Source organism: Ahaetulla prasina, chromosome 6, assembly GCF_028640845.1.
Source record: "Ahaetulla prasina isolate Xishuangbanna chromosome 6, ASM2864084v1, whole genome shotgun sequence".
Classification (NCBI taxonomy): Eukaryota; Metazoa; Chordata; class Lepidosauria; order Squamata; family Colubridae; genus Ahaetulla; species Ahaetulla prasina.
Genome location: NC_080544.1, coordinates 33,844,009 through 33,866,222, shown reverse-complemented (window position 1 = coordinate 33,866,222; position 22,214 = coordinate 33,844,009). Strand labels below are relative to the sequence as shown.

The 22,214-nt window shown below is 41.2% G+C and overlaps 1 protein-coding gene across 1 annotated transcript in view; it reads left to right on the top strand.

Annotated features, from left to right (window-relative positions):
- Window positions 1–22,214, top strand: part of PLCE1 (phospholipase C epsilon 1) — a 156,226-nt gene that overhangs the window by 13,781 nt on the left and 120,231 nt on the right. The window contains exons 3-4 of the mRNA XM_058189459.1: window positions 4,878–5,015; window positions 5,527–6,291. Of these exons, the coding sequence (XP_058045442.1) occupies window positions 4,971–5,015; window positions 5,527–6,291 (810 nt within the window). The 5' untranslated portion in view covers window positions 4,878–4,970. The remainder of the gene's footprint in view (window positions 1–4,877; window positions 5,016–5,526; window positions 6,292–22,214) is intronic.

Sequence of the window (22,214 nt, the reverse complement as noted above, 5' to 3'; positions counted from 1 at the left end):
CGTGCTCATGTGATCAAAATTCAGGTGCTTGGCAGCTGGTTCATACTTATGATTGTTGCTGAGTCCCAAGGTCATGTGATCTTCTTTTGCAGCCTTTTGCCGAGCAAAATCAATGGGGAAGCCAGATTCATTTAACAACCAGATTACTAATTTATCAACTGCAGTGATTCGCTTAACAACTGTCGTAAAGATCGCAAAATGGGACAAAACTCACTTAACAAATGTCTCACTTAGTGACAGAATTTTTGGGCTCAATTGTGATCGTAAGTCGAGGACTACCTGTAATTAAAAAAGATAAAAGCTAGTACAAAGTAAAAAATTAACAAACAAAAGAAAAAGTGAAAAAAAGAAGAAATAGGAAAGGAATAAAATACAAGAATATAGTAAAGAAAAAGAAAAGAAATATATAAAGAAGTGACTTACCTTTTCATCACAACAAGTATAAACAAAGTTAGTAACTTACAGATAGTCTTTGACTTACAACCACTCATTTAGTGACTGCTCAAAGTTACAGTGGCGCTGAAAAAAATGACTTATGACTGTTTTTCACATTTAAGATCGTTGCCGCACCCCCCTATGGTCATGTGATCAAAATTTGGGCGCTTGGCAACTGGCATATATTTGGGGCAGTTGCACTGTCCTGGGGTCACATCACCATTTGTAACCTCCTTAGCTGGCTTTTGACAAGCAAAGTCAATGGGAGGGAGAAGCCCGATTTGCTTAATGACCACATAATCCACTTAACAACTGCAGTGATTCACTTAACAACTGTGGCACGAATATCATAAAATGGGGCAAAATCATTTAATCACTGCCTTGCTTAGCAACAGAAATTTTGAGCTCAATTTTGGTCGTAAGTTGAAGTCTACCTGTATTATCTTTTCTTAAAGTGCAACGAATGATCTTCCTCCCTTCTCTAATCTATAGAAAATTAATAAAACCTTGTGATTCAGTTCTGGTCTGTAAAACTCCCATCAGATATTGCATGAGCTAGCAACCATGTAGAGGTCTGGTCTAGTAGTTAAGACACCAGGCAAGAAACCAGAAGGGTTAGCCACCTTTAGCTATATGCTGACTAGGTGGCTCAGTGGCTAAGACACTGAGCTTGTCGATTAGGAAGGTCAGCAGTTCGAATCCCTAGTACAAGTCTGCTGCAGGAGCAGGGGGTTGGATTAGATGACCTCCAAGGATCTTTCCAACTCTGTTACTGTATTGCTAATACATTACCACACGAAACATAACTTCCATTTTTACATTATTTTCAACCGATGCTCAGCCCAAACAGTTTCTCAGCCTAACTAAATTTAAGGAGGATAAATAGAACGAGTAGAACTTTGGAATTTTGAACTGCTGTAAGAGCAGTTGTGCTAAAGGCAGTTGCTTAATAGATTTGTTAAGCATTTTAATGCATTTTACTGAAAACAGAGTAAAGCATGTTGTTGTTTTTCAGTGTAAAGAAAAATTAGTAAAGTATGGCTGAGGAATTCTGGGAGTTGAAGTCCACAGGTCTTAAAGTTGCCAAGTTTGGAGACCCTTATATCTACATGTACATGCTTGTAGTGCTTTTAAATCACAGTAGCAGCAATAATACATTATGTTTGCAAATGCTTTGAGGTTCTCAAAATGCTTCACCTGAATTATCTAGCTACACTCTTTATGTCAGGGGTTCCCAACCCTGGTCTGTGGATCAGCACCGATCCGTGGCATGCCAACAATCAGTTAGTTAGAGCAAACAAATGAAGCCCCATCCACGGGATGCAGGCAGCACACAAAACCACGGTCCTTACGGTTCGTGGAAAAAGCTTTCTCCACGGAACTGGTCCCTGGTCCCCGAAAGGTTGGGGGCCACTGCTCTATGTAACAAATCAAAAAAGTAAGTCTGAATTGTTCTCAATGTTGCAGAAGGGAGTGGTTCAATGGGAAGGATAGGATAGGATAGGATAGAAATAGAAATTTTATTGTCACTTTAAATGTACGCTAATCAGCATCAATTTTGTTGCATTCAGCTCTCAAACGATAACCATTATGCTATACACACAAGTACACGCACACATATGACACAGAGAAACATCACAATTTAGTTCGAATGTTATACATGGCGAAAACATCTTTCTTAATACAGTGTTCAGAGTAGGGATGTAATGCAATTAGAAATTTAGATCTTACAAAGAAGAAAAGAGCCTACTTTGAAAAAAAACCCACACCAAATGAAAAAGCAACAGGCAAAACAGTGCCAAACCTGGATATTAAGAATGAATGAAAGAGGATACAATCAATCAGTCTTTGATAATTAAAGAAGTGATCATCAGGAAATAGAAACTCACATGTGTTGGCCATATGATTGATAAGCTATCAGACTTGTAATACTTGGCAAGATTAAGGGACATAGAAGGAAGGGAAAGCAATGGATAGGATGAAAGATATTAGAGGAATATCCTTATAATTCAGATAAATCAAGACAAAAACATTTTATCATAAAAGTAAAACTCAGTTTGATGGCTCCTAACTGTCTTGGAGTATAATGAAAGCCTAGTTAAAATTAAGCCCCAGAAAGATACCATTATTTCTTGATATATCTATATAGGATTGTAACCTTGACCTTGAAATATAAATCCTCAAAATTCTCAGCCAAATAACTGGTGAATATTTGGCTAAAGTAAATACATCTTTGATGACAGGTATCATCTTTCTGATTCCTCCAAACAGTCTAGTTATATGACACAGCTCACGTGAGGAAACATTGAGAAGCATGCACCAAGACGTAGCCACTGCTGCTATTTTCAGAGAAAGAATATTATTTTCACAGCTGTTATACTTTGGTAGGGGCTGCAATCAAGAGCTTTTCTTTCATCCAAACAGTAGTTGCAAGATGCTCTGACAAAATTAATTTTGCTACTCATTTCTTTTAATGCCAATTTATCGGATGCTGACTTAACAGCATCTGTTTTCATGGAACTTCATTTTACTTTAGAAATTTATGTTAAATATTCTGAGCAGAAACATCGACCTGTTTGCTTTATTACATATGTCTTGTTTATACTTCATTAGCAGTGATTTCATTGCAAAAGGTAAATAGTTCGCCAAAAGGCTTCACGTTTCTGCAGGTAGTCCTTGACTTATGATGACCATTGGGCCCAAAATTTCTATTGCTAAGTGAGACCGTTAATTGAGTTTTGCCCCATTTTATGACCTTTCTTGCCACGGTTGTTAAGTGAATCACTGCAGTTGTTCAGTTAGTAACATGGTTGTTAATCTGGCTTCCCCATTGACTTTGCTTGTCAGAAGGTCACAAAAGGGGATCACACAACCTCTAGGACAGTGGTGGCGAACCTTTTACTCACCGAGTGCCGAACAGGTCCGTGCTTTGCGTGTGCCATCCATGTGCCATCCGTGCTAGCATGTGGCTCTCCATGCATTGCGTGCGCAACTGCACCATCTGTGTATGTGCACAGCTTTTGTGCACGCCCCCACTGCATGCGCAAACACACTATCTGTGCATGCACATAGCTTTTGCATATGCATTCCACGATGCGCTGCATGTGCAATTGCACCATCTGCGCATGCACATGGTTTTCATGTGAGCAATGCACGCATGCAAATGCAATCTGCACATGCATGTGTTGTGCACCAGTATAATAATAATAATAATAATAATAATAATAATAATAATAATAAAAGACCAGCTGGGTCCCCTGAATTGTGTGCATGCACACTGGAGGCCCAAACACCAGCTGGGGCGTACCCGCATGCGCAGCTGAAGGTGAGTTGGGCAACAGCTCGTGTGCCCGGAAAAATGGCTCTGCGTGCCACTTCCGGCACACGAGCCACAGGTTCGCCATCACGGCTCTTGGACATTGCAACTGTCATAAATAAATACCTCCCAATCTGGGATTGGCACGGGACTGTTGCTGTGGAGATGTGAGTTTAGATAGACGGCTAGACTGGCAGGTTTAACCAAGTCTCAAAAATCATTCCATCGTGATGCTCCCTCCCAGCCAAAGCCCTGTAAAGGATGAGGTAAAGTGTGGGTTGTACATGGAGAGATGGGATGAGTTAGGCAACTCCACCTAGTGCCACTTAATACAGATGGATTTCTATTAAAACTCACCTAACCTTATATCACATGATATCATTATGGATAAGACAACAGACCTGGCATACATCACCAAGACCTGGATAAACACTGAAAAGTGATGGGATTCCCCTTTGTGCCCAGTCTACTTTCAGGTTTGACATCAGCTAGGACCCCAAAAAGGAGGGGAGCTGTTATTGTTTGGAGGGGGGTGGATTGTCACGGGTGCTGCCTTGTAATTAAGCAAATGTGAGACCATACTTTTGAGGCCAATCCTGAGAGGTCAGTTGCTGCTACTGTACCAGTTGTGTTGTGTAGCAGTTTCTCTGCCTGTGCTGCTTGATGCCATCTTTGAGCTGATGGGTGAAGTTCCTTGGGGATGTCAGCTTACATGTTTAAAAAGGTAAAGGTTCCCCTGCACATGTGTGCTAGTCGTTTCTGGCTCTAGGGGAGGTGCTCATCTCCGTTTCTAAGCCAAAGAGCCAGCACTGTCCGAAGACGTCTCTGTGGTCATGTGACCGGCATGACCCAATGCTGAAGGCCCACAGAACGCTGTTACCTTCCCACCAAAGGTGGTCCCTATTTTTCTACTTGCATTTTTTACGTGCTTTCGAACTGCTAGGTTGGCAGAAACTGAGACAAGTAACGGGAGCTCACCCTGTTATACAGCACTAGGGATTTGAACTGCTGAACTGCCGACCTTCTGATCGACAAGCTCAGTGTCTTAGCCACTGAGCCACTGGGTCCCCTCTTACATGTATGTAATTTAATACCATTAACACTGTGTTGTTGTTTTTTCTTACAGAAAAGAAACTGGAAGCTGCATGACGTAAGAAGGAAGGGCCTTGTCCTGTTCTGTTCTATGAAATGAACAAGAGGAAAAACACCACTATATTCTATGACAGAAGTATCAAATCGTTGGGAGAAAACAAGTTTAAATACTGTAATGCTACAAACAAATACTGACTAACATATATTGTGCGCCAGCCAAGTGCTTGGAATTTTGGGGAGACTCTTAATTACAGAACTATATGTTTTGTAATGGTAGCATTCATTATACCAGCTTTGGAGGAAAAATACATACACATTTTAAAAATGTTATGGGGTCAGCTTGTTTTCCAAAGAAATAGGCTTACAATTGATTCGGGGCCAATATTTGCCATTCAGAATTGAAATAATGAAGATAAGCTCTGTAGGTGCCAGTTATGAAATGACAAATCAGATGTATGGATCTTTTTTATAACTTGAATAAGAAGACCTGCTAGAGAACATTGCTTGGCATTTTTATTTTAACAGATACAAAAGAAATGACTGATGGAGAAAATGCCTGGCAGGGTAGCACATTTATTCCTGCTTCTTTGGAATTTCTTAACATAAATTATGATATGCAGAAAAACTGTAAGAGTAATGCCATACGTAACCAATTATATAAACCGTATGATTCTTTTTCAAAGAAAGAGAAATATTCAGAAACTGGAATTTCTTCTTCGCTGCAAAGTGTCATGTATTCCGAAAATCAGTTAAACATGGATGAATCTCAAATGAAGTTGAAGTCGTTAAGAAGCCAGTCCTCACTCAACAAAAAAGAAAGTGAAAATACAGATGCCAGTTATGTTAAAGAGGCCAATAGTATCTCAAAAAGTGGACATACTTTGCATAATAATTTAATTTGGAATGACTGTGTGTCTTGCACTAATGATTCCATAACCTGCACTTGTAATTATCTGGAACTGCCATCTTGTGGGAGTAAAACTGGACAACTTCATGATTCTTCTGATACGTCAGTGGATAAATTGTCATGTTTCAAAAAAGGAACTCCAAAACTTAGTGTGGGAGGCTCAGGTCACGGTTTCTCATGTGGCAATTTAACTGGAAGAATGCCTTCCAAGTCTCTTCTGGGCCATTTTGAAAACTTCACTGCCAACAACATGATGGAGGAAACTTTTTCCCGAAGTAAGAAGGAGCGTTCCACCTTATTAATAAGAAGATTTTGCAAAAATGATAAGGAAATTAAGAAATCAGTCTACACTGGAACCAGAGCGATTGTAAGGACTTTACCATCAGGGCACATAGGGGCTGTTGCTTGGGATTATGTTGCTCAATGGAAGATTCATACTGAGCTAAGGAACACTGGGATTATATCAGAGCAGCTAAAAATCCCGGAAGTTTCAATAAACCAAGCATTATATTATTACCTTTTCCAAGCTATATGGCATGAGGTAAGTGTCTTTTTAAAATCCAATTTTGGAATATGGTGGCTGAGAGATGCAGAATTTAAATTTTAAATTGCTCTTTGTGGCAGTTAAAGTTCAGTGATGTAGCCAAGTAAAATAGGGAAATACAGTGTTTTTTAACCAGTTTATTAGAAATCAAAGGAACACATTCTTAATTGTTAAAAATCAATTTATGATGTTATTTTACCAAAGTCTACTGTTATCCAAATATTTAGCTTGTTCTTAGGCTAAAAATATCAGTAGTCCTCAATTTATGACCACAGTTGAGCCAAACATTTCCTTTGCTAAGCAAAATAGTTGCTAAGTGAGTTTTGTTCCATTTTCTTACCTTTTGCCACAGTTGTTAAGTGAATCATGTGGTCATTAAATGAATCTCGCTCCCCCAGGGAATTTGTTGGGAAGATTACAAATGGTGATCACAAGATCCTGGAACATAAATACATGCCAGTTGCTAAGCACCCACGTTTTGATCTGGTCACCATGGGGATGAAGCAATGGCCATAAGTGTGAAAACTGGCCATAATTCACTTTTGTCAATGCAATTGTAACTTTGAACAGTCACTAAATGAATGGTTGTAAGTTGAGGACTACTTGTAATGAGTAGAAAGAATGATTTGGGCTTGCATATTCAATAGTAAGTTGGTTTGATGCAATATACTTTTAATTGCTTAGGATAGAGAAGAAGTAATCTATGTGGAATAGATTTCGGGAGGATTTTGGGATGGGACTCAGTATCTTGGACTTATTTGAATATTACAATATAATTTAAAACATGTTATGGAATCCTTGGTTCTCTCTGAATTTCTTTGTACGCTTGCCAACGTTTCATTGCTCAAGTTAACATAATCACTGCTAGTGAGTGTGGAGTTTGCTCCCTCTTGAGATATAGTAATTTATCCTGCCAGTGTTAGTGGAGATAGGGTTTTCTCCTTGGAATTCCTTGTTAAAGGTTTTGTTTTTTTCTTGGTTGTTTGTCTGGTATTGATCCCCGTTTACTTGGGCGTTTGCTCCTGGAGAGGATATGTTGTAGTCTTTTTGTTTCCTTTTTAGATTTTTTACTGTAACTTTTTTTTTTTATAAAAAAGTTTTATTTTTACAATCATATCAAATAATTCATCCAATGTACAGTTATATACAATTAGTCGGGCCTGCCCAGTCACCACCCCCCTTTTTAACACTCTTCCCTCTTCTACCTTCTTTTACTTTCCAAACCTTCCTCTCCTTCTTTTATCTACCTCCTCTCCTCCCTCCACCCTACACTCCTTCTCCCTCTTCTACCCTTCTTCCTTCCTCTTCTCCTCTTTCCTACCTCCTACTCTCTCTTTTTTCCCTCCCCACCGTTCTAAAATGGCAACTGGGCAGACCCGACCCTACATTAATTATATTTATACATCTTCAATAATCCCTGTACATTAACCATCACTCCATCACTAGCCTCAACCCCCCAATTCCCTCCCCTTACCCCCACCCCCACCCCGACTTCCCAGAACAAAATGCAGGGTATCAAAACTAACAATCATAATCTAAAATAATTCCTAAATTATAATCTCTAGTCTCTCCACACTTAGTCACACTCTCAATTCCCCTCTCCTTCAGAAATATGTCTAATACAAATTATTTCCTAAATTTACTCATATGCTATTCGATATTTTTTTATCTGATACTTATTTTGAATATAATCAATCCACATTTTCCATTCTAAAATATATTTTTCTTGTGTATAGTCTTTCAAGTAATTGATTGCTACTTGATCTGCCATCAACATATTAAACTGACCTCTTAATATATTTATTGATTCTTTTATTTTACTATTTCCTGGGCTATTTATCAATAATTGTTCTTTCTTTTTAATTTCCTCTTCCAGTTCCTTTTTCTTTTTCTGCAATTTATTTTTGTATTTAATATTCATTTGTATAAGATTTCCTCTCATATAAGCCTTGCTGGAGTCCCAAATCATCTCTATAGATGTCTCTTTTTTCATATTCATAATAAAAAATTCTTTCATTTGTTTTTTACATTCATTTACATTTTGTTCATATTTAAACAAATTCTCATTCAACCTCCATGATCTCCTAGCCTCCTTTTCGATCAAATTCAATCCAAATCGGACTATGATCAGATAGAGCTCTTGAACAAATCTTAGTCTTCTTCACTCTAGAATACAAATCATTAGTAATCAAAATAAAATCAATCCTCGAAAATGATTGGTGCCTGTCAGAAAAGAAGGTAAAATCCTCTCTTCTGTATTATGTTCTCTCCAAATATCTCTTAATTCCAAGTCCTCCATCATTTCAAAAAGCCTTTGGTAATTTTGCCCGGCTTGATATCTTCCTTAAACTTTTTTGTCTTTTGAGTATCCAACACATGAACTCTTGCGCCTGCGAGGTGCCCCCGCCTCGCAGGAATGGCCCATATCGCTACCAAGGGCCGGCCTCAATGACGGGTCTTGGGACCCACAGAGGTGGCATGCGAGAAGAAAGAGCCTTTGGGGGTTTTTAGACAGGGCAATTTTAAGGGGTGGGAGGGGTAGGGCGGGTGATGGGGGTAGCCCGTCGGGAGGGAAACCAGTTCCAGCGCATGCTCGTGGCGACTGTCAAATGGGTTCGGAGGTTATGGGGGGGGAGTGTGTTCCTTTGTGTGAGGGTGAGTCTATTTGCACGGTAAGTGGGAGGGGCAGATATGGCGGAAGGGGGGGATCGTATCGATGCAAGGGGTCACGCGTTCGATGTATGCAGGCGATCGCGTGCCCCGATCCCCCTGACTTCACCCGTTTCCCGGATGGTCAAGACTCTCAGAGCCTGGGCCTTCGTCTGATGTTATGCAACGCACGGTCCGTGGCCAATAAGGCCCCCCTAATATATGATCTGATTCAGGGGGGTGCCACGGATATTATAGGCGTTACGGAGACCTGGTTGGGTACTGAAGGGGGCGTGCCCCTGGTCGAGATGTGCCCACCGGGTTTCCGTGCATTCCATCAGCCGAGGGCCCAGGGTAGGGGTGGAGGGGTGGCGGTTGTTATTAAAGAGAGTCTAGAGCCGAGGGAGACCACTGTACCTCAGATTGCCGGGTGTGAATCCCTCTTTGTGAGGTGGGGTCGTAGATGTCAGTTGGGCTTGCTGGTCGCGTACCTGGCTCCTTGCTGCGTGACAGCTGCCCTGCCCGAGCTTCTAGAGGTGCTTGCCGGGGTGGCAGTGGAGACCCCCAGACTTTTAGTCATGGGGGACTTTAATCTGCCATCTGCTGGCTCGTCATCGACGGTAGCTCGGGAGTTCTTGGCTTCCATGACGGCCTTGGACCTGACTCAAGTAGTGGATGGCCCCACTCACATCGGGGGAGGCACACTGGACCTGATTTTTGTCTCTGGTCAGTGGTTGAGAGATCTGGACTTAAAGGAAATAGTCATTGAACCTTTGTCATGGTCAGATCACTCTCTCCTTCGCCTGGACTTTCTGACCGCTACCCAACACCGCAGGGAGACGGAACCATTACGTTGGTACCGTCCCAGGCGCCTAATGGACCCAGAGAGGTTTCAGACGGAGCTTGGGCCACTTCCTGAGGGTCTGGCTCACGGCACGGCAGAGGAACTAGCTGCAGCCTGGGAACGGGCTGCGGCTGGGGCCTTAGACCGTGTCGTGCCTTTGCGGCCTCTGACCCGGCGCAGATCCCAACCGGCTCCTTGGTTCTCCGAGGAGCTGAGGGGGATGAAACGCCGGAGAAGACGCCTAGAGAGTTCCTGGAGGTCCAGCCGTTCAGAGGCTGATCGGACACTAGTTAGATCCTATACTAGGACCTACCTAGTGGCACTGAGGAAGCGGCGTTGCTCGCCTCCTCCCTCATTGCGTCGGCAGATAACCGCCCAGCTGCCCTGTTTGGGTGACCGCTCCCTCCTTCACCAGGGGAGCGGGATGACCCGCTGCAGGACGTGCTATGGAGTTTACCGGTTATCTATACGATAAAATCGTCCAGCGAAAGGACGGCCTGGACCAAAATTGTGGCGATTCGGATGGGGCGTCCGAGGGCGGTCTTGGTGATGTTGTCTGGGATGAGTTTGACCCTGTGACTCCCGAGGACATGGACAGGTTGCTGGAGGAACTTAACCCTTCAAACCCCTTTTTCCTCAGGGGCTTTAGGGAAATTCAACCTCTGCCCTCAGCTCACCGTCTCTTCTTCTCCCGAAGAGAGGGTTTTTCGAACCGCTGGACAGCAGATTTAAGCTGTCCTAGCGATTCCATATAATCCAGAGGTTGGTGATCGTAAAGATCACCGCCATCACCTACGGTGCCAAACAGGAAGTCCCTTTACTGTAACTTTTAAATGGTGTGTAAATGTAGTTTATCTCTGCATTTGTTGAAGGTTGATTTGTCTGAGTGCCAAGTTTCCAGGATTTCCCTAGTTAGTTTGGTCTAGGAAGCTCAAAATTTCCCAGTTGAAACTGTAGTGGTTGCATTGGCCATGTGTTATGAGATTAAGGAGTTATGTCTTACTTTTTAAAATTATCTTTGGCTATAATTATTGGCAAAGCCTTAATTTAGATCTCCTGTAACTATTACTGAGATAAGAGTTTACTGCAGTGCTGGAATCATTGGGTTCTAATTAGCTGGAGGTAATCCTTGACAAGTGATTGGCCGGAACATTATATGAAGAAACATTTACTGCTGAGAACAAATGTATATAGTATAGAATAACAGAGTTGGAAGGGATCTTCGAGGTCTTCTAGTCCAACCCCCTGCTTAGGCAAGAAACCCTACACCACTTCAAATGGTTATCCAACCTCTTCTTAAAAAGTTCCAGTGTTGGAGCATTCACAATTTCTGGAGGCAAGTTGTTCCACTGATTAATTATTCTAACTGTCAGGAAATTTCTCCTTAGTTCTAAGTTGCTTCTCTCCTTGATTAGTTTCCACCCATTGCTTCTTGTCCTGCCCTCAGGTGCTTTGGAGAATAGCTTGACTCCCTCTTCTTTGTGGCAGCCCCTGAGATATTGGAACACTGCTATCATGTCTCCCCTAGTCCTTCTTTTCATTAAACTGGACATACACACATAGTATTCTGTCAAACATTTCATTTGTGACTGAATATAAAGCATCCTCCCTCTTCAGTATGGGGCTGTCCAGCTATATTGAAATTCAAGATCCAGCATTCTTAATACCTTCCTAACACATTGGAAAGTGTCAAGTTTGACAAAGCTGAATTAATGAAATTGGGTAATTGGTTCTTTAGCCACAGCTATAATTGTAAAATAATAATTGTACATAGTTATGTACTGTAGTTACTATTTGCCAAATGGTATCACATGTATATACTTGAAGTTGATATAGCAATACATTTTTGGAGTACTTGGATGGCACTCATTACGGTCAGAGATTTTAATATTAGATTCGGCTCAAATTCGGCTATATATCGTATCTTTTTAACAATTATCAGACTTTGATTAAAGGATCACCATTTTAAACATTGGAGATGCTAACCTTTTAGTTCATAGCAATTCATACTAGTAGTATAATGCAGCTGAAGATGACACTAGAACAGGAGTGTCAAACTCCAGGCCTACAGGCCGGATGTGTGATGTGATGGTCACACCCATGCCCAGTTTAGCAAAAGAGGAAAAAGTCCCGATACATCACTCATGACGACATGAGTTTGACACCCCTGCTCTAGAGAATACCTTTCTTTGCAAGGATTTTGAGTTAGTAGTGTTAATTGTACTGTAGTTTAAGAAAAGTGATATATAAAATTAGCCATTTTAAGTATTTCACTGAATTTATCTTATCTTCAGTGAGGAAATTCTTTGTCTAAATTTCTTAGTGAACTTACTTAGAGAGATTTATGGGTCATATAGAGGAAGCAAAGAACATTATTATTTAACACAGTCTTACTAAGTGTGTACAAATAAATAGTACACAGCATACTGGAGATATTGTACTAGAATTCTAGTCCCAAAATAAGAACAAAAGGAAAACCATTAATGTTTCAAAGCAAAGCCACTTGAATTGGAGATTTAAAGTTAATAATTTACCCTTTTTTGGTCCAATGTGAACTGAACAAATTCTGTGAAGCTTTAAGAAAAAGAATATACTGTACTCAGAAACACTGATGACAGTGTTTAATTTGGGCTATTATTACTAACTAATTATTATTTCTAACTAACTTCTTCTTCTTCTTCTTCTTCTTATTATTATTACTCTACTTTTCTTCTGTGTATAATATCTAGTTCTACTTAAGACATTTGATGGAATAAGAGCTCTAAATATATGGGAAGAATGTTATCAATCTTTTTTTAGTAGTGATTCTATTCATTCATTTACTTTAACCAAGACTAGGCTATGCTCCAAATAGGTTTTAGTTTCCCACTTTAGAAAATACTAAATTAATTTTATAGTTGAAGGATAGGAATGTGCCCGTGGGGAGCAATACAGTTTTTGTTCACATATACAGTAGAAAGTCAATATTGGTGATTTAATTTATCATACAGATTGTGGTGTTGCAGATTTCCAGGAAATGGAGTTGCTCTTTCCTTTCCTTGTACGAATGGGGATAGAAATGGTTCAGCCTAATTAATGCCTAATCAGTTTGCTAAACATAGTTAGAAAACTGTCCACTGTATGTGGATATTTTTATTGGAAGTATGCAGAATACAATATGATAGTATTCTTTGGACACTAAAGTTGTGTTCAGTGAAGAGAATCCTAGATTGATCATTCATTCATTCATTCATTCATTCATTCATTCATTCATTCATTCATTCATTCATTCATTTTGCCACCTATCTCATCGGTGGCTTTCAACATTAAAAGCAATAAAACCATGCAAACATACAAACATATATATCTAATAACAATAAAAATATAAATTATGGCTACTGGTAATAGATAATTTATGTCGCATCCTGGACATAAACTGTTTCAACTCCTACCCTCAAAACGATGCTATAGAGCACTGCACACCAGAACAACTAGACACAAGAACAGTTTTTTCCCGAAGGCCATCACTCTGCTAAACAAATAATTCCCTCAACACTGTCAAACTATGTACTGAATCTGCACTACTATTAATCGTCTCATAGTTCCCATCACCCATCTCTTTCCACTTATGACTGTATGACTATAACTTGTTGCTGGCAATCCTTATGATTTATATTGATATATTGACCATCAATTGTGTTGTAAATGTTGTACCTTGATGAACGTATCTTTTCTTTTATGTACACTGAGAGCATATGCACCAAGACAAATTCCTTGTGTGTCCAATCACACTTGGCCAATAAAATTCTATTCTATTCTATTCTATTCTATTCTATTCTATTCTATTCTATTCTATTCTATTCTATTCTATTCTATTCTATTCTAGATGTAGAGGCAGGGAGGGAGCAGGATGTGCAGGGGGGGGGAAGAGGGGATCTACTATTGATCCATTACTCTCAGCGTGAAACTCCCCAAGGTAAATGGCTGAACCACATCTTCAGGCCCTTATGGAAGGTCAGGCAGGTGGAAATAGCACTCACCCCGGGGGGGCGGGTTCGGGGTGTGTGTGGCGGCGCGGCGCAGGGAAGATGTTCCAAAGTAAAGAAGCCACAGCAGAGAAAACTCTTCTGGACCCTGCCAGGTGGAAATCACTGGCTAAAAGACCTGCTGTCATCGGTGAAGCGGGCCAGTCCCATTGAGATGAGATGTTTCCTCAAGTAACCTGGACTTCATATCATGTTAAAAGTGACATCTAACACCTTTAATTGCAACCAGAAGCAAACTAGCACCCTGTGCAGCTCACAGAGCAATGATATAACATAGGCCATTCTAGAGGTCCCTAAAATTTCCCACGTTGCTGAACTCTGCATCAGTTGTAGCTTCCAAATGCTCTTCAAGGGTAGCCCTAGGTAGAGCGCATTGGAGTAGTCCAAATATGAGATGACTAGGGCTTGAATGATTGAGTGCAGGGACTCCTGATCCAGGAAAGGCTGCAACTGGTGCACAATTCAAAGTTGTGCAAAGGCTCTTTTGCTGTACCAGTTGGTAGAGAAATATAGGTAGACCTCAAGTTACGAGCACAATTGACACCAAAATTTATGTTGCTAAGTGCAACATGTGTTAAGTGAATTTGCTCCTTTTTGTAACTTTCCTTGCCACTGTTGTTAAGTGAATCTGGATTTCTCATTGACTTTGCTTATCAGGAGGTTGCAAAAAAAAGGATCACATGACCTCAGGACATTGCAACGGTCGTAAATATGAACTAGTTGCCAAGCATCTGAATTTTTTTTGTGTGACCATGGGAACCTGCAATGGTTGTGAAAAATGATCATAAGTTCTTCAGTGCCATTGTAATTTTGAATGATCAGTAAATGAACTGTTGTAAGTCGAGGACTACCTGTAGTATTTTCTCCTTATATGGCTGTGATGGCGAACCTATGGCACACGTGTCCAAAGTGGTACACAAAGCCATGTTGCCCTGCTCACGCGACCTTGCCTGTTTGTCTTCCGGGTTTCTGGTGCACATGCGCACACGACGATCATCTGTCTGCCCATGCAGCAGTGCCAAAACCCGGTGTGCACATGCACGCCAGCCAGCTGATCGTCGGGCATGCATGCACGCTAGAACTTGAAAGTTCAGCTTTTTCGGAGCGTGGCCGCAACGAGTGTACACATATGCACGTGACGTTTCCGTGCAACCTTTTCGGCACTCGGTGCCAAAAAGGTTCGCCATCACTGTTATATGGCATTCATTGCCCAAAATATCAGCAATGATTGACATGGGAGCCTAAGACAAGCAGCTTTGAAGAATTCCATTTAGGTTTAGATATTTTTCTTTTTTTTTCAGTGTAATGGACCATATACTGGAAGTCCCAAAATCCAATCTCTGCTCCATTGTATTAGCATTTGTTTCTTAAATTTTCATGTGAGCAAGATATATATGTGATGGGATAGGTAATAGGACCAATGGTTTTCAGCAGTTCTTATATGTTTCATCCCTTCTTGTACAGTAGTAGCTGTACTCAACTGTTTTGAAACTCACTGAATTTGGTACTCAAGTGCATTTTGACCTGAAAATTTTGTCCTGGTACTCATTGTTTGTTTGGTATTCAGCACACAAGCTAGAACTTGTCATTGTCAGCTGCCTTGTGACTCACTACATTATTCCTTATTGGGAAAAAATGTTAGGTATTCATCATTTTTGGTACTCATCGCAGATCTTGGAACCAATTAATGATGACCAATGAGGTACCATTGTATTTCTAATATGCGGTTCCATTTTGAGGTATTCTCTGTCCTTGCAAATTCTGTTGCTCCCATCACTTCTGGAAAATGCTTGATGTACTTCTCACTTTTATAATTCTCACTTTTATAATGAATCACATCAACTCCAAATCCTAACTATCTCCACCTTTCCCTTCCTTTTGACCCATTCACACTTCCCTATATTTCCTTTAAAGATTCATCCTCATTCATTTTCTCTATATAAATAAACCATATCAAGATACTTCTGGATCTGTTTGCTTTTTTTGTATTCAATTAACTGTCAGTCAACACTGCTCTTATTTTTTTTTTAACTACACATTATTCTATTTCCAAGGCATTCAACCTCTGTGTTTTTCCTGACATATCCAAGTGTTACTTTCCAATATTAAAATGGTCAAAATCTCAGTCTTTTGAATTGCCATTTTCATTCCTTTCAGCATTACAGGTAGTCCTCGAGTTATGAACACAACTGAGCCTAAAATTTATGTTGCTAAGTGAAACATTCGTTAAGTGAGCTTGCCCCATTTTACAAACTTTCTTGCCACAGTTGTTAAGTGAATCACTGCAGTTGATAACCTGGTTGTTAAGTGAATCTGGCTTCTCTATTGACTTGGCTTGTCAGAAGGTCGCAAAAGGGGATCACATGACCCACTGCAACTGTCATAAAATTGAGTCAGTTTGAATTTTGATCACATGATCATGGGAATGCTACAAAGGTCATCACTGTGAAAAACAGTCATAAGTCACTTCTTTCACTGCCATTGTAACTTTGAATGGTCACTAAATGAATTGTTGTAAATCAGGGACTGCCTGTATTTTCCTCTCAAAAGAGACATACTACCCACTTTTCTGCCAGTGTTGGCAAATCTTAAAATTCTTTCATCGGTTTTCCTATTCCCCAAGGAACACAGATCCAGTTCTGTGCTCTTGTTTTTCACCATTTATTATTCCCCTGGCAACATACTGTGAGTTCCATACTCCTTGCTGCATTGTACAATCTGTCTAACATTTCTTGCAAATTATTTTCATATAATAATGCATGCTTTTACCAAAGTGCAGTAAAAACAAACACAATAATTACGAATATAATAAAATTAACCCAGACTGTACCAGCAACTGAGGAATCCAATATTAACGCTGTCCAGGGCTGCGGAACTGGGTCGTCGGTGGGGATGTCCTGCCACCCCAACGGAGACCAGCGGGGCAGGTAGGGGGGTGGGTAGGGAGGCGCAAGGACCCCCCAAAGCCCAAAGGGAGCTGGCCCATGTGCACCTGACAGCTGGTCTTTGCGCACGCATGTGTGCCAGAAACTGAAAGATCATCTGCTTTTCCGGTTTCCGGCATGTGCGCGCGCTTGCTCCGATTTCGGCTCTTGGTGCCGAAAAGGTTAGCTGTCACTGTCCTATAAGATTGCGGTGGATTGTGTTCACCTGTGCAATTCTGTACACAAATAGTGTAGGGGCTGTGAATTTCCATTACAGCATTATCCCAGGGATGTTATGTAACAACAATAAGAGAAAATGCTCTGATAATATATCAATTGCAGAATTCTCTGCTGATCTGTAGGATTTCAGTTTTCATAAGTATAATGGTTGCACATTGTTGATGAAATAAAGATTCGCCATCACTGTTCTATAAGATGATACGGTATTATAAAAAAGAATATAATGAAATGTATAAGCCATCCGTGTAAATTGGTCTCATGTTACTAATCCACAAAATAGCTTATTAGTTCACATATCCACACTAATCTTAGAACTGGCCTACAGTTAATAATTAGTCAAAATTTTGCTATGAGAAATATAATCTAGTTTTTATCTTTTCCTCTTAGTGTCTAAAAACTTCTACTCTATTTTTTTTTGGGGGGGAGCTTTAATTATCATAGACAACTAATGAAAATCCTGTGATTATAAGTTTAAGAGTGGAAAAATATTTTGGCTATAGTTTGGTAAGCATAGCTATAAATAATATAAATAAAATTATATCTGAAGACCTTAAACTGCAGTGCAAAGAAATAATTTATGTTTTTAATGGAATGGACGCACCATCTAGTGGCAACACTGATAAATGCAGGTTTATTCTCTGAGATCATAGATATTTGATACTCTGAAGTGTATATTTTAAGAGAGATTTGGAAAGAAATTATTGTAAGCATAATTGCAGAATTACATAAATTGTTCTGTATTTCCCTTTTTAATATTCTTAATAATCCCCATTTTTTCTTTGTTTGGAAGACTAAGTGCAAAGAGAGAGACTAAGAGCGGTTACTTTATACTAAGATATTCATAATTGTTTACATATTAAAAATAACGCCTACGTGTTTTAGACAAGAAGAGAGATAAGATAAACCATCCAACTTCTAGGGGAACATAGAATATGGAACTTTCTAAGTAGGGCAATCTTGCATTCTCTGAAAGTTAGTTTGAACATTGACTTGACACTTGAATGTAATGTGATTTGATATAAACATAAATTGCCTTCTGTATAAATATGCTTTCCTCTATTTCCTAGACCTGGCCTGAATCCAAGGAGATCAGAAGCATCTGTTTCTATTTAAAGTAAACAATTTCTTATTTCCATCCAAACCAGCCGGGATCAGGAATCACTATGCTTTATGTTGTAGTGTAATCAAAATACTATTTAAACCCATCTCTTTGTCCAGTTCATTTAAGAATCCATTTCCTTCTTGCAGCCACAACAGTTTTGCATTGTAATGTAAATATATGAGTACTTTTCATAGTGTTGGAAATTTAGGCATTGGAAGAATGGACACTTTACACCTAAAGTAAAAAAAACAACCACATATTGGCTACAAGAGCCCTTTTGCAAGTCAAGGATTGAGTATGGCACAATAATGGAATACTAAAGAGGCATCTTAACACAATGTTTTTCAAATTTGACAACTTTAAGACACGTAGATTTCAACCCAGAATACCACAGCCAGCATTTTCAAGTTTGAAAGCCACCGTCCTCGCCCAATCAAATCTCTCATTCAGTATAGTAATTTAGAAAAAGTTTGTGGGACCTGAAAAAATAGAAGAATAATGAAATATCATCATTAGAGAATTAGATTGTAAAATTGAAGAAGCTTGTGGAAATGGCAGTCATCAGGGAAAAAACAAGGCTTTTTAAAAAAGACTGGAAGCTTTAAAGAAAAAAGACTTTTTGCTGACAGAAGAAAAGATAAACTGAGAATTTATGGATTTGGGGATTTGATTGCAAGATTGATGCCAGCCTAATGAGGTAGTCCAGATAGGAAGCACAACTTTGAGTCCTTTGGACTCAAATTTCATTTATCATACTGATGCCTAGACTGCAGGTATACCAAGGTCATCTCCCCATATCGCTATAAGAAGGTAGATACTAGTTTATAATCAAGGGGTGGTGGTGGTAGCAAAACGATTTCGTTTTCCAGTTTCTGCTGTCTGGGCCAGTTTTCTTCAGAACCGATGTACCTCTGAGTTAGGGGCTGGTTCTCTTCTAGGGAAGAAAGGATGAACTGAAGACAACTGCAGCAGAATGAAGAGCCAATGAGTAGACCAGCTTTTGTAATTCCTCTCTGGACAAGGAGAAGACTTGAGATCACCCATGGGTGCTCCAGACAATTGTTCCTCATAAGGAGAACATGCAGCAGCAATGTCTGGCAGATTTACAGCTCTAGAAGACCAGGGAATACCTATCTTGCTCAAATTGCATTCAAAGAGGACATCTGGTTTGCATACTTCCTTTTCTCCGTTATAGTGGAGAAACCACTGCAACCACCATTTGCCGAGATAGCGCCAGGCTATTAGGCAAGTCTGAAACTGTCAGACTGACAGCCGGCGATCAGAAGCCACAGCCCTGAGCTATTTGAGACCCTGCCCGTTCATGGGCATACTCAGAAAGCTCAGATCCGCCGCAGTCTCAGCAGCAGTGCCCTTGTTGGGAGAGTCTTCTAGGCGGCAACTTTAAAATGGAGGCAGTGGCAGCCGCTGTTAGTGGAGAAGCTGCATTGATGGAGGCTACCCTTGCACTCTAACCAGGGCACCAGAGCTGCAGGTACCTTGGGGCAGAGACCTGCAAGCAAGAGGGCCACAGCTAAGATCTTCAAGGGCCTCTGGTGGCTCAGTAGACTAATGCAGTCTGTTACTAACACAGCTGCTTGCAATTACTGCAAGTTCAAGTCCCACCAGGCCCAAGGTTGACTCAGCCTTCCATCCTTTATAAGGTAGGTAAAATGAGTACCCAGATTGTTGGGGGCAATAAAAGTTGACTTTGTATATAATATACAAATGGATGGAGACTATTGCTTAACACAATGTAAGCAGCCAGTCTTCGGAGAAGGGCGGGATATAAATTCAAATAATAATTTTAAAAAGTGCTCATAGTCCTGCAGCAAGGGCTCCAAAACGAGAAGCGGCATGCAGCCAAAAGGCTTTTGATTGTGAAGTGGCCAGGGTGCAGAAAGAGGCTGATCGCCAAAAGGAAGCCTTTCAGACCCAACATTACCCAGCAACAGCTCCCTATCAGATCCCTTTGCAACTGTGGCTGCCTGCAACAGCCCTTAAGGCAGAAGGCTTCATCCATGGAAGCAACCTTCACCCCAACTGCTCCACCCCAAGAGCTTCCATTGCCTTCAGAGGTGGGAGCCTTAATATCTGAGGCTGTGAAGCAGGGAATAGCAGCCAGCTTGCACTAAAGCCAGAGAACTGCTTTGGTTCACTCTGAGCTTCCCTTGCCTTCAGAATTTCATCACCAGGCTCAGGCTGCAGGGGACTTTTTGTCCACGCAGGAACCATACTCCCCTGCTTCCTCCAGTTGGTCTCCTACTGAGGAAGAGATTCCCAGGGACTTAGAATTGTCAGAGGACGAAGGCTTAATGCCTGATCAGCCAGCCTTTGCTGGTCTTTTTCGTCCAGCTTTATTCAAATCCTTGCTTTTCAAGGCTAGAAATACTGCACACATGAGAGGCCATTTACCAGCTCCTGATTAGTGGTGCAATGTAAAATTTGTTACTACTGGTTCCGTGGGCATGGCTTGGTGGTGGTGGGGTAATGTGACAGGGTGGGCATGGCCAACTTTTTCTTTTTTTACTTTTAACAGCATTTTTTTGGCCGAAGAGGTTGTAGAAAAATTTATTTTAAGAGGCTCCTCTGACGATCCCAGCTGAGTTGCCTGATCATCAGAGACTTTTCTTTTCTTTTAAAAGCATTTTTTGGTCTTTAAAAGAAAAGAAAAGCCTTTGATGATCTGGCAACTCTTCGGCTGAAGAGGTTGTAGAAAAAAAATGCTTTTAAAAGGCTCTGATGAACCCAACTGAGCCGCGCGATCATCAGAGGCCTTTTTTTAACTTTTAAAAGCATTTTTTCGGCCAAAGAAAAAATGCTTTTAAAAGTAAAAAAAACAAAAAACAACTCTGATGATTGTGCTGCTCAGCTGGGCGGGGGGGGGGGGCAGGGATTTTTGCTACCGGTTCTCTGAACCACCTGCCGCCATCGCTACTGGATCGAGCAATCTGGTCCGAACCAGGAGCATTTCAGCCCTGCCCCTGATCCAACACCAGACACAGCAGAGGCTATGGGCTTGCTGTTTTCTGAACCAACCTCAGAGGCTGAGGTAGTCCCTTCACCCGGACTACTTTTGGATGGTATGCAGAGACAGTGGGCCTCTCCAGGGGCGGGACAAAAGATTTTACAACATGGGTTCAGACTTGTCCAAGGCACTTAAGGTGCCTGCGATGGATGCTCCGGTGGCAGCGTTAGCTACACCCTCTGTGATGGCAGATTCTCTAGAGGATGCCCTCCGGCCTGAAGACAAAAGAGTGGAACAATCGCTTAGGAAAGTCCATCAGGCAGCTGCTTGGGTGATTAAAGCCTCCATAGCAGCCTCCTTTTTAAATGGGCTTCACTAATTTGGTTGAGACAATTGCAGGATAGGATTCCAGCTGGGGACACAAGGTCCCATCAGGATCTTAACAAATTAGCAGCAGCTATGGAATTCTCTGCAGACGCCATGCTCAATGCAGCAAAGTTTGCGTCTAAGGCAATTGCCTCTTTCATGGCTACCCGAAGGCTCCTGTGGCTTCGCCAGTGGCAAGTGGATGCCAAACATAAGTGGAAACTGGCCTCCGCCCCGTTCAGAGGGAGAGACTATTCATGAAATCCTTGGATCCTATTCTCATGGAGTCCAGAGATAAACGTAAGACCCTTCCATTCCTGTCCCAGCGAGGGGAGTCCCGCCTGCCACCTTATGTTCATCGCCAGTCCTTTGGGGGGGGGTGTTGGACAGTGGGTTTGGACCACTTTGTTCACAATGCCCCTTCTTTCAAAGGCAAGAACAACAGGATAGGGTGGGGAGGAATAGACAGTTTCTATCTGAACGGTCCTTTCGTGAGGGAGGAAGTCGTTCTTTCCGTCGCCAGAACTATAACCAACCCTTCCATTGGTGGCCGACTGGCCCTTTTTGCCAGGCATTGGGAGAACATCACCACTGATGCCTGGGTCCTGGAGACAGTCCGATTGGGCCTCTCCCTAGAAATCCTCTCCACACCCCGAGGTTTTTCACTCTATGCCCTGTTTCAGGAGACAAGGCGAAATGGGCCCTCATGGAAACCACTATTCAGCATCTATTGGACATCCAAGCGATCCAACCGGTTCCAGAGGGCCAACGGGATGGAAGTCTATTCCATCCTCTTTGTGTTTCC